Source organism: Myxocyprinus asiaticus, chromosome 5 (genome assembly GCF_019703515.2).
Source record: "Myxocyprinus asiaticus isolate MX2 ecotype Aquarium Trade chromosome 5, UBuf_Myxa_2, whole genome shotgun sequence".
Lineage (NCBI taxonomy): Eukaryota > Metazoa > Chordata > Actinopteri > Cypriniformes > Catostomidae > Myxocyprinus > Myxocyprinus asiaticus.
The window spans coordinates 32,487,007-32,499,887 of record NC_059348.1 but is presented as its reverse complement, the minus strand read 5'-3'; the positions used below and the strand labels follow the sequence as shown (position 1 = coordinate 32,499,887).

The window sequence follows — 12,881 nt, the reverse complement described above, 5'->3', positions numbered from 1 at the left end:
CTTCCGATGTTTTCACATACCGTAGCTAGCTCGAGTCGAAAGTTCAAACTTTTTTTGATAAATTTTGATATTGACACTCCATAGAATCGTTTGGCACTAGTTTGGTCCCGATCGGATGAAAAACCTAGGACTAGTTCGCAAAGGTAGTTTATATGAAAAATCCAAGATGGCGAAACATTTTTATAGGCAGAAATGAAATCGGAGATATACGTTTTGTTTGGTTTGAGCCAAGGATGGTATAAAGCACTTGTGTCTACGATAAACGGTCTAGGAGTTATGAACAGTTTCGCGTTTTTGATTGCTGTAACACCCCTATTGACCGATTTGGCCGAGTCCGTGTTTCTGAGTAGTGAGCAATACTGCTACCGTCTGACCAAGTTTCAAGTCTCTAGGCCTTACAGTTTGCTCTGCCCGATCAGTTTTATGGCGGAATAATATAAATAATAATAATAATAATAATAATCGTAACAATTTCAAAAGGGTTTCAGCGCTAAGCGCTTGAACCCCTAATAAAAATCTTAACAATTACAATAGGGTTTCAGCACTAAGTACTTGAACCCATAATAATAATAATAAAAATCGTAACAATTACAATAGGTTTTCAGTGCTAAGCGCTTGAATCCCTAATAATAATAATAATAATAAAAATCATAACAATTACAATAGGGTTTCAGCGCTAAGCGCTTGAATCCCTAATAATAAAAATCGTAACAATTACAATAGGGTTTCAGCGCTAAGCGCTTGAACCCCTAAAAATCTTAACAATTACAATAGGTTTTCACCGTTAAGCGCTTGAACCCCGAATAATAATAATAAAAATCTTAACAATTACAATAGGGTTTCAGCGCTAAGCGCTTGAACCCCTAATGACTGTTTTCAACAGATTTCTCAAACACTCTCCCCATCCTTCATTGGTCACCAAAGAGACAGTCCCACCCCAAAATCACTATTGGTCTAGCCAATGTTGCTGCGTCAGGCTAGTTGAGATCCTCAAACAAACAGAGCAATGTTTTGATCGTTCCACAGAGCCAGTGTTTACACTTTTCAGAAAATTAACCTATAATGGCTTACTTATAGACAGTTGGCATTGCATTTTAAGCTAGGATAGGAAAAAGTACTTAAACATCTAAAGAAATTACACACTTAAACTTTAAGTCAGCACTAAACTTTCACACTCCAAATATTAACACAAACAAATACTACGGAACTAGAAATTTAGTAAATATTAGAACTCTTACTTTAAAGTGGTCATCTCTGTAAGTGATGGCTGGGTGGCTTTGAGGTAGCTAGCCCGTCGCGCCTGCATCTTGGGCGAGGGTTTAGGGCTCCCATCTGAGTCTTCACTGTCATCATCCGCCATGGCTTTCACGTAGCTGCCACTGCGCATACGTCTGCATGGAATATCTTCATCCTTGCCTAGTGGAAAGCCCCCCCACTCGTCTTGAGGGACCTGTGAGGTAATAGGTGACACTGTGTCATGCACCACTGACAAAAGGTGCATGTCACCAACTGAACTGCCTCCAGTGTGCTTGGCTCCACAAACCACCCAGACACACACACAAACATTACACACAATCTGATCATCACTTCCTCTCTTTGAGCAGACAGAGATAATTCATGAGGCTGCCGGTGTGAGCTTGCATGATTACACTAACGACGCCTCCCTGGGTCAAGCATCTGTCTCAGTGCAGCTCTCCCAGGGCAAACTCTCCTGAATAGGACTCTCTAAAAGTATGAGAAGTTGGACAGAGGTTTTAAGAGAGAGGATCAACTCAGATTTGCAAGAGGCAAAGGCTTTCTGTCAACTGCTTGTTTTTCTGAAAGATGAAAGGGTCAAAATTAAATACTAACAATCTAATTGCAATAAAGCCTTGACAAAATTCATTAAGACTAAATTTAAGATGAGAGTGCAAATTACTGTTACATTACTTAGCTCACTCTGAAGTGGCGTTCAAAGTAACAGCAATCTGCAGTTAAAAAGCAACCTTAAGTTATTCATTTCCAAAAGGAGTTGGCAATTTGATCAGTGACATGAGCAACAGCGACCACTGTCGCAATGAAAACACTGAGGTACGTCTCCTGTGAGATACTGTAGTCAGGTGTTGGCAAGATGGGAGAGACGTTCTCTGAACAATATGTGAAGTTCTGTGTTACTGTGAGTGATTGCACTGGTTTACATGATTTGTCTCTGCCTTCATACTAGAATATTAAAGAAGAATGATCCGTGGAAAACTATTTCAGAAGTTATCGCATTCTGAGTGTATTCTGGGTTTCATGCATTTATTTGTTCATCTTGTATTATGCAGTGTTGTATATAAATTATTGCACTGTTGCAATTTAAAAACTATTACTGCGTTCCATTCAAGTCGGATGTGGGATATTCCTACTTGATATCGCCGATCTCCGACCATGAAGACATTCCATTGCAAGATGCTCAGAAGATCTCCCTGGGTGCCAACAAGTTTGTATTATGTCACGCACCTGCACCTCTAAGAAATCGGAAACCTAGTAGGAAGTTGGAAAATCTGACTTTCCAAGTTGAATGGAATGCAGCATAACACTTTCCTCTCCAGAAAATTAATTTTTAGCAGCAAGAAAACTGATTCCTTGTCAAATTAGAATGACATCTAAATTTTACATACAATGCATGTTGGCAGCCATTCCACCCTGCAGCTTTTCACCTGGTTACCCACTGAAGCTAAGCAGGGTTGAGCATGGTCAGTACCTGGATGGGAGACCTCCTGGGGAAAACTTAGGTTGCAGCTGGAAGAGGTGTTAGTAAGGCCAGCAGGGAGTGCTCACTCAGCAGTCTATGTGGGTCCTAACACCCTAGTATAGTGATGGGGCCACTATATTTTAAAAAGGCACCATCCTTCAGATAAGACATTACACCGAGGTTCTGCCTCTCTGTGGTCATTAACAAGCCAAATGGGGGGAATTTGGCCAGGACACTGGGGTTACACCCCTATTCTTTACAAGAAGTGGCCAAATTCCCCCCTTTTTCCCTTATAAGTCATGGCCTCCTAATAATCCCCCTCCATTAATTGGCTGTATCACTCTACTCTCTCCTCTCCACCAACAGCTGGTGTGTAGTGAGTGTACTGGTGCACTATGGCTGCCGTCGCATCATCCAGGTAGATGCTGCACACTGGTGGTGGTTGAGGAGAGTCAACTGTTCACTATGTAAAGCGCTGTGAGTGTAGTGTCAGAAAAGCACTATATAAGTGTAACACTCAATCAATGTAATTTGTGATCAGATTTTTAAAAGCTACGGCCAGTTAGGCAGCTCAACTGGGCATCCAGCGTTAAGAACACCTACTAATGACCAACAATACAGTGACCTGGCAACCTCCATCGATAAATTTGCTGTCAGTGTGAACTGGGCTTAAGACCATTCAAAACTCATAATAATAGAGTTGGCTGCAGTGTAAAGAGCTAGTTATGCTTCATATATCACTGGAAAGAGCTTCTCTACTGGCATAAAGAGAAAATCCCACTTTAAAGAAATTCACTGTGATTATATGAATCACTGCAGAGCTTGTGTTACTGGGGAAACGGCTGGCCTTGACGTCAGGAAGTGTATAAAAGGCAGTCAGAGGCGGCAGAATGACTCCAGTAACACCGGTTCTGTACCCACACACATGCTCACAGACCTGACAAATACAAAAAATTCCTTCAAAGACACCACCAACACCCACACACGCCTTTAGTCAAGTTGAGTTTGATGAGCAGAAAATGATGATCAATCCTCTGTTGAACAGATAAGGGCACAGGGCTCAGAGTCTTTACAATACACCGCAGATTGCAGGAATGAAAAAGACTTCCTTTGATAAACAGAATTCCAGTTGACTGTATGGTTTTTAGCTTATTCCAGCCCCACTTTCCTCTAGTTGTCGACCAATATGTGTTTTTCATTGGGCAATGCTGATACTGATATCTACAGAGCAGGGTAAAGCATGTCTGAAATATTGCCAAAATACAGGCCAAGATAATAAAATGTTATGATGGCAAATGAAAAATTGCTGAAATGAGTACTTATTTTACACATTTTTCTCAAAACCGACTAAATAAATGATTGAAACAAATTTGACGAAAACAGAAATTGATCATTTTCTACTGACAAGGCTGTTGGTAGAGTTTGGTCATGAAGGAGAGCTAACAGTTTTGTTAACTGACCAAGCAGACGTGGTTATCGGCTGATAATCACAAAATAAGGGTCGATTAATTGGCCAGGCTGATATACTGTATCGGTCTACACATGTCGGTCTACCACTAATTTTCTCATCTGTTTATGTTTAGCTAGTAAACTTTTAGAATGTTAATGCCTTTAAATCAAGAATGTAAGCAATAGCTAAAGACTGGGGGAGATCAAATGTAAAAGCTTAAGAATTGGTCATTGAAAAACCATTATTGATTGACTACTGTTCAGAAATAGAGGGGTGGGTCATGTCCCCTTCATTGCCTATTTTAGTTATGGCCCTGCTTCAATTTACTTCATTATAGGTAAACCTAAGAGCTTAAGAGCTAGTGTGTGCATGCACACACTCACACACACACACCCTCAAAAGAACCTCCACACAAAATCTAAATTTCTGTATAAAGCAGTGCCCAAATTGATTCCAGTCTTATGGGGGTCCCCACTTCTTGAGGTTTTGATTGGGGGGTGTTGCGTTTAGCTGTATTTGGGGGCACAGTCTGTGTTCAGGTTGATACAACTGGTAATGTATCACAACAGAGCATGCATGCATTAAAAATTACAACAGAATTCATTAACAAAAGTTTCTTCGTACATGACAAAAGACGTCTTCTCTGATAAACCTTTTTAAAATGATTATTTCTTAAATTAACCTTTCAGGCAGCATCAAACTACATCAGTCCTGACAGATCTCCTTAAGCCACTAATAAACTAATAATATATTGATTGACTATCTCTCCTCATGCACTACATGTTTGCTCATGTGTGCGTGCAAGAGAGCACTATCATAGATGGCTGTGAGAAATGCAAAATTATGATTATAATACAATGATATATGGGAACTTGCATTGCCACGGATTTAGCATAACCGCATATAAAGCATCAACGAGGTATGCCGTTTTAAGAGTTTTTTACAGTCTTGCAGTGCGTGGTTATGATGTTATAGAATTGTCATGACCATTGAAGATCCAAGAAAAAAAATAAAACCACAAGCACTTGTCCACGCGACAGCCAGCACACCTGCGTTAGAAGCATAATACTGTAAATTTGGTGCGTGCCATCCTCACGCAGTTGTGCAGAGAGTCTGTTATTGGTAGAGTGACATTTCATGATTTTTTTTTATTTATTTTTTTATGTTTGAGATTTTGCTTATCACTTTGAGTTAGACGAGGACGCTGACATGTTGTTTACGGTTATCGCACATACACTATATTGCCAAAAGTATTCGCTCATCTGCCTTTAGACGCATATGAACTTAAGTGACATCCCATTCTTAATCCATAGGGTTTAATATGACGTCGGCCCACCCTTTGCAGCTATAACAGCTTCAACTCTTCTGGGAAGGCTTTCCACAAGGTTTAGGAGTGTGTTTATGGGAATTTTTGACCATTCTTCCAGAAGCGCATTTGTGAGGTCAGACACTGATGTTGGATGAGAAGGCCTGGCTTGCAGTCTTCGCTCTAATTCATCCCAAAGGTGCTCTATCGGGTTGAGGCCAGTCAAGTTCTTCCACACCAAACTCGCTCATCCATGTCTTTATGGACCTTGCTTTGTGCACTGGTGCGCAGTCATGTTGGAACAGGAAGGGGCCATCCCCAAACTGTTCCCACAAAGTTGGGAGCATGGAATTGTCCAAAATCTCTTGGTATGCTGAAGCATTCAGAGTTCCTTTCACTGGAACTAAGGGGCCAAGCCCAGCTCCTGAAAAACAACCCCACACCATAATCCACCATCCACTAAACTTCACAGTTGGCACAATGCAGTCAGACAAGTACCGTTCTCCTGGCAACCGCCAAACCCAGACTCGTCCATCAGATTGCCAGATGGAGAAGCGTGATTCGTCACTCCAGAGAACGCGTCTCCACTGCTCTAGTGTCCAGTGGCGGCGTGCTTTACACCACTGCATCCGACGCTTTGCATTGCACTTGGTGATGTATGGCTTGGATGCAGCTGCTCGGCCATGGAAACCCATTCCATGAAGCTCTCTACGCACTGTTCTTGAGCTAATCTGAAGGCCACATGAACTTTGGAGGTCTGTAGCGATTGACTCTGCAGAAAGTTGGCGACCTCTGTGCACTATGCGCCTCAGCATCCGCTGACCCTGCTCTGTCATTTTACTTCGTGGCTGAGTTGCTGTCATTCCCAATCGCTTCCACTTTGTTATAATACCACTGACAGTTGACTGTGGAATATTTAGTAGCGAGGAAATTTCACGACTGGACTTGTTGCACAGGTAGCATCCTATCACAGTACCACGCTGGAATTCACTGAGCTCCTGAGAGCGGCCCATTCTTTCACAAATGTTTGTAGAAACAGTCTGCATGCCTAGGTGCTTCATTTTATACACCTGTGGCCATGGAAGTGATTGGAACACCTGAATTCAATTATTTGGATGGGTGAGCGAATACTTTTGGCAATATAGTGTATTATGGATTCACGCATTTTAATTTTAATTAATAATTAGTCGCTATTTTTCTCAGAATCTTGCGTGTGAGCGCTAGATTAATCCATCATTATTCAAAATGCTGTCCATAATTTTGCCACATGAGAGTGAAAAAAAGGTGCTTTTAATACAAAAATAACAAACGCGCCTTTTTTAAAAGTATTTGGTACATGAGGGAAGATACATTAGGGAGTTTTAATTCTGATGGTAGGCTGCAATAATAAGTTCATAACTTTGGGCGTTACTCGCACCTTGCGCCCAAATAATTTTCTGCATTTGCAAACTTTTACTTTTGCAAAAGTAATTTTTACTCGCAAACAGAGGTGGGTAAAGTAGCCAAAAACTGTACTCAAGTAAAAGTACAATTACTTTAAAAAAAAAAAAAAAAAAATTACTTAAGTAGAAGTAAATGTACTAACATAAATAATTAAGTAAGAGTAAGAGAGTTTCCAATTAAGAGTACTCAAGTAGTGAGTAACTCGTTACTTTCACAAATGACATATTGGACGTTAACTTCCCTATATTCCATTACATAATACATATTTAACATGTATTACAGAATTATTATTATTATTAATGGAAATTCTGTCATCATTCACCATCATGTTTTTCCAAACCCTTATAACTTTCTTTCTTCCATGCAACACAATAAAGAGATATTAGACAGAATGTTTGCCTGAGTCACTATTTACTTTCAGTGAATGTTTTTTTTTTTCTCCATATTTTGAAAGTGAATGGTGACCGAGACTGTCAGTCCCTAACATTCTGTCTAACCTATTTTGTGTTCCACATTATACAAAGGGTCACACGGGTTTGGAACAACATGAGGGTAGGGAAATGATGACAGAATTATGTAAATAATGGCTGAGCTATCACTTTAAAAGGATAGTTCACCCAAAAATGAAAATTCTCTCATAATTTACTCACCCTCATGCCATTCCAGATGTGTATGACTGTCTTTCTTCAGCCGAACACAAATTACAATTTTTAAAGAAATATTTCAGCTCTGTAGGTCCATACAATGCAAGTGAATGGGTGCCAAATTTTTGAAGCTCCAGAAAGTATATATAGCCATCATAAAAAATAATCCATATGATTCCAGTGGTCTAATTAATGTCTTCTTAAGCAAAATGCTGTGTGTATTAGAAATAGATCAATATTTAAAACTTTTTTAACTAAAAATTTTCACTTCTGGCTAGCTTGAGGTTTGTATGTTGACGAGGGTGGAGTTCAAACTGCCTCTTGCGTGATGTAAGCGTGAAAGCCTCCTATGCATAGATATTCATCCGTGGATACATTATTAGCAGCTGTTTCTATGGACCGCAAAACTGTTTCCACACAAAAGAAGCTAATGCAGCAGTCTGAGCAAGGAGCTCGGTCTGAGGCATCTCCTCCACTCACTCACTTGCATTCAAACCAATTCAAACAGCTCTCCTTGTTGACCATTCCAAGATGGCGCCGCAGTTGATGTATCCAAACCAGTCATCTATGTATGATTGTCCATAGACCTTATTCACGCTATCTTTGATTTTTAATGGGAATGACAACGAGGCTGTGAGGGATAGACTTACCATCTCTTTAACAGCACAAACAGTATAAAGCTGTATAAATCTCCTAGATCACATCTGATTTTCCACAACTCATGTTGTCTGGAGTTCTTTGTATACTGAATGTTCTTGGACAGATATTTGATCAATGTTTTGTCCGCGGAATGATCCAAAAACACTTTAAACTGCAGTACAGCCCATTGAAGAGACTGTAAGTCTATCCCTCACAGCCTCATCATTACCATTAAAAATTAAAAACGTCGCTAGCATGAATAAGGTCTATGCACCTCTGTTGTAAACACTGTGCTTCCATTTTTTTCGTATTTTACGCGCCAGTTCTTGCGTGAACTTGCCAGCGTGCTTGAACTCGACCCTCATGAATTTTTAGTAAAAAAAAGTTTTCAATATTTATATATTCCTTACACCTAGCGTTTCACTTCAGAAGAAATTAATTAGACCACTGAAATCGAATGGATTATTTTTATGATGGCTATATGTACTTTTTGGAGCTTCAAGAAGTTAGCATCCATTCACTTGTATGGACCTACAGAGCTGAAATATTCTTCTAAAAATCTTCATTTGTATTCTGCTGCAGAAAGACAGTCATACACATCTGGGATGGCATGATGAGTAAATTATGACAATGTTCATTTTTGGGTGAAATAATACTTTAAGTCTTGTTTTCAGAGAAATCCAACACAAATCTTTGAGGTTTACTAAAAATGCTGCCAACATCTAAGATAGACTGATTTCAAAGGGAAAACAAGTTTGCTTTTCTTACTTTATTTTTTTCTTCATGTTTTAAGCATACATTTTACTAAAGTTTGTTAGAATTATCTGAAAGCAAGATGTAATATCTTATTAAATGATGTTTAGATAGATTTACTGGAAACAAACAAACAAACAAAAAATACTGATTAAGTAAATTATTTTTCTGCAGTGTTGCCAGTCCTCATTCTACCACACAGACATGCACACACATACCAATAAAATAAGCACTTTAAGAAAATCATTGGTATAACAAAGTGAATTTCAAATTTACAGAGAAGAAATAATATCAGCCAGAGATCAAATGGATCCAAACAGATGCTTGTCAGCTAAACAGAAAGTAAGGCAGCTAGTGGTTTGCACTTACTTCTCGGCAGAACTCAAATCAAAACTGGAGGCTTTCTCCAGTAGTGGAGGAGGAAGAGGAGGGGTGGTGGAAAGGTGGAGGTGGGTAAGGTGAGCATGTGGGTGTAGGGGAGAATTGAAAGGCTTTTTGCATACCTGCAAGAATTGGCATGAGCGCTCCTGCTGACAAGCCTCTGCTTTCACTACAGCCTTATCTACATTTACCGAGGCCTTCTGGTAGACTTGACGTGCTCTGCTCACCGTGAGAGAGGACGACCACGAGCTCTTCTTCACGAGCTGTGTAGCGTCTACACTCAGCGGTATGCTTGTGCAGGTAGAGCACTTTCCTAAATCGTTGTTGCTGCGGGAGTTTTTTAGCGCCTGGTCATTGATGGTGTTGTATGCCTCCAGGAAGTACTGGGACTGGGACTTGTCAGGGTGCCGGCCCATAGTCATGACACCTGGTAGTCCGTGGTGAAACAGGCAGGCCTCGCGTTCCAAGTCATCAGAGCTCCAGTATCCAGATGGCGGCGTCCTGTTCTTGGGCTCTGCCGACTTGCAGCGTTCCCTGCTCTTGCTGCGCTTCCGGTGCCGAATAGCAGGAGGGTCTCCATCGGGACTGGCCTTGCCTCCATTGATGCTGCCCTTGCCATGGGCATGAGCATGGTGTGGGCCCTCTAGAGAGTGGGACTTGGTGAAGAGCTTCTGGACAGAGTGCACCAGATGCCGAATTCGGCCAGGGCTGTCGCTCCGTTGCTCCAAGGCTGCAGCGGCGCGCTTGTACTGCAGTGTGTGGTAACCGTCCCGAGGCCCTGGGAGTTGCCGGTCAAACTGATCCAATATGGAAACGGGAAGTCGCGGGCCCTTGTTGGCTGTAACCCCTCCCCCAGTGTAGGGAACCACAGCAGTCTCATCCTTCGAATCATGCTGAGAGCTGTAGTGTCTGCGAGGGAAGGTCCCGTAAGGCACTACACAGTCAGGCTGGTAGGGGCTCCTCTGGGAGTAGTATGAGTGGTCGGCCGGGTGGGAGTTCTCAATTTGGCTGATGAGGTAGGGCTTGTGGTCCATGTGGTGACCCATGGAGTCCAAGGAGGGGTCACAGGTCACCACGTGGTGGTGGCTGCGGCTGCTGGATAAGCCTTTCATCACAGAGATGGAATCATCCAGTGAGAGTCGGAGGCATCCACGCACAGTATGGCTCCAAACTGACCTGTCAGTCTGCAGGAAATACTAAAAAAGACAGAAACAACCATGAATACACAGTGTTTAAGTTTTCAATTACTCTTGCTTTTTGTTTAGTATCAGCAATACGTGTATATGCTTGAATCAAAGGTTTGTTTCTGTAACAAAGGCCATTTTGGACATTGTGTGTCCTAACATTCACACACAAATGTTTCGTCAGGTAACCAAACATTTTTTACTTCATATGGTAACATTTAAACACTGATTTCATTCAATTAGAAAATAGTTTTTATAAGGCTGACTTTAAGGGCCAGATCAGGTAAAAACAGTTTTTTTAGCATAACAAATGCATATTTTCCTTTCTTACAGTGCAAGCATAGTGCTCTCCAATAAAACTACCTCGTTACTTAAATGATCATCTGTTTCTGCCACTATTCAGCAGCAATAAAATAAAAAATAAAGGCTGACAGTACTTGACTGGAACATATACAAGGGATTGTCAAGGTTGAGAAATCACAAAATGCTTCTCAGTTGTCCTCAGAGTTCAGGGAACAAAGCTTAAATTCAGAAAGAATATTGTTGAGAATCACAGTGAGTTTGCTTTTCAAACATTCAATCAAGTGGAACTAGGTCCTTGAGACCTCTCGTTTGCTTAGTGCAGCTCTCGCAGAGCAAGACTGTTTAGGATGACAGCCCCAGTCACCATTCAAATTTTATTGTATGGCAAAAAGATTCTATGAAAGTGAAACAAGACCTAGACTAACATACTACCCAAAATCTTCTTTTTTTTTATTTCTTTTTTTTTCTCCCCAATTTGGCATGCCCAATTCCCAATGCGCTCTTGGTCCTCATGGAGGCGTAGTGACACGTCTCAATCCAGGTGGCGGAGGACGAATCTCAGTTGCTTCCGTGCCTGAGACAGTCAATCCACGCATCTTATCATGTGGCTTGCTGAGCGTGTTTCTGGAGACATAGCCCATGTGGAGGCTTCACGCTATTCTCCACGGCGTCCATGCACAACACACCACGCACCCCACCTAAGCGAGAACCACATTATAGCGACCACGAGGAGGTTACCCCAACGTGACTCTACCCACCCTAGCAACCGGGCCAATTTGGTTGCTTAGGAAGCCTGGCTGGAGTCACTCAACACGCCCTGGATTCAAACTTGTGACTCCAGGTGTGTCGTCAGCATCTTTGCTTGCTGAGCTTCCCAGGCCCTCAAAATCTTCTTTAGTGTTCCACAGAAGCAACAAAGTCGTATGGGTTTGGAACAGCATGAGGCTGAGTAAATAATGACAGAATATTCCTTTTTTGGTAAACTATCCCTTTAAGACTGATTGTCCCACAGAGCTGTTCAGCTGTGATGTCAATTTGTAGGCAAACCTGGAAGGCTAATTCGCCATGGGTTCCCTCGAGGATGTCCTATGGGTTTTTATAATGGCAGTTTTGGATTTATGAGAAAACATTACTTGAAGATACATGGATGTTTTGTTCTACAACATAAATTACACACTTTCATACCTCAAATGTGAATTTTGAAGCCGCTGTGTTTATTTAAGCATGTTGCTTTAATGTGGCATCAAAATTCACATTTGAGGTATGACTGTGTGTAATTTATGCTAATTCTCTTCCTGGTTTTTGGACTACAACCTAAACAGCTCTACAGTCAAGAAGTCAGTTTGCCTATTGTGGGTAAAAATTAGCTGGGATAAACCCTTTTAGAACTTTCAGTCTTAGGCATCAGACTACAATTGTGGCTACATGGACTGAATCACTGGTGTGACCAACTTCATCGTCCCAATTTTTGGTGGTCTGTTTGTAAGGCACACAGCCCGATCTGGGTAATTGCAGATGGTGAGCATATCCTTATTCCGCCACACTAATTGCATGATGTCGGATATTAAGAAGAACATTTGTTTCAAGAAAAGAGGCTGGGAGAGAGCGAGCAGTAGAGACAGTCAGAGAAAGTCAACCCTGTTATTTGAGATGTTATTATTGGGCCTTGTGACAATGTAATGGGAGGGGGCTGTTGTAGCTTGGAGCACAAAGCCACAGATCTTAAAAACCTACGCGCCACACAAGCATACCACACACAAAAAAAACAGTAAGAGAAGAGCTCATTTACAACAAATCTTTGGACAGCCAAATGCAATGCCACTCAACACTGCGCTTCATTCTGAATGCCATTCGCAGACATGCCAGCATCATCTATCCTGCATTGGCAGTTTAGAGATTCCACCAACAGATGGTAATAAAGTTCATGTCCAAACTCTGCAAATATAGTGGAACATCAAATTATGTCTCTGATGATCAGAGTTGTAGCCGTTTTTTGAAACAAAAATATATGCGATTTGTGTTAAAGAGGTCATGGTTTATTTTTTAATGATTATTTTCATTA

The 12,881-nt window shown here is 41.2% G+C and overlaps 1 protein-coding gene across 2 annotated transcripts in view; it reads right to left on the bottom strand.

Moving 5' to 3' along the window:
* Positions 1–10,444, bottom strand: part of LOC127440449 (disks large-associated protein 1) — a 70,342-nt gene extending 59,898 nt beyond the window's left edge. For both annotated transcript variants that reach the window (XM_051697017.1, XM_051697018.1), the window contains exons 1-2: positions 9,455–10,444; positions 1,239–1,450 (exon numbers count right to left, since the gene is read on the bottom strand). In XM_051697017.1, coding sequence (XP_051552977.1) covers positions 1,239–1,450; positions 9,455–10,444 — 1,202 coding nt within the window. The remainder of the gene's footprint in view (positions 1–1,238; positions 1,451–9,454) is intronic.
* Between the last annotated feature and the right edge of the window lie 2,437 nt (positions 10,445–12,881).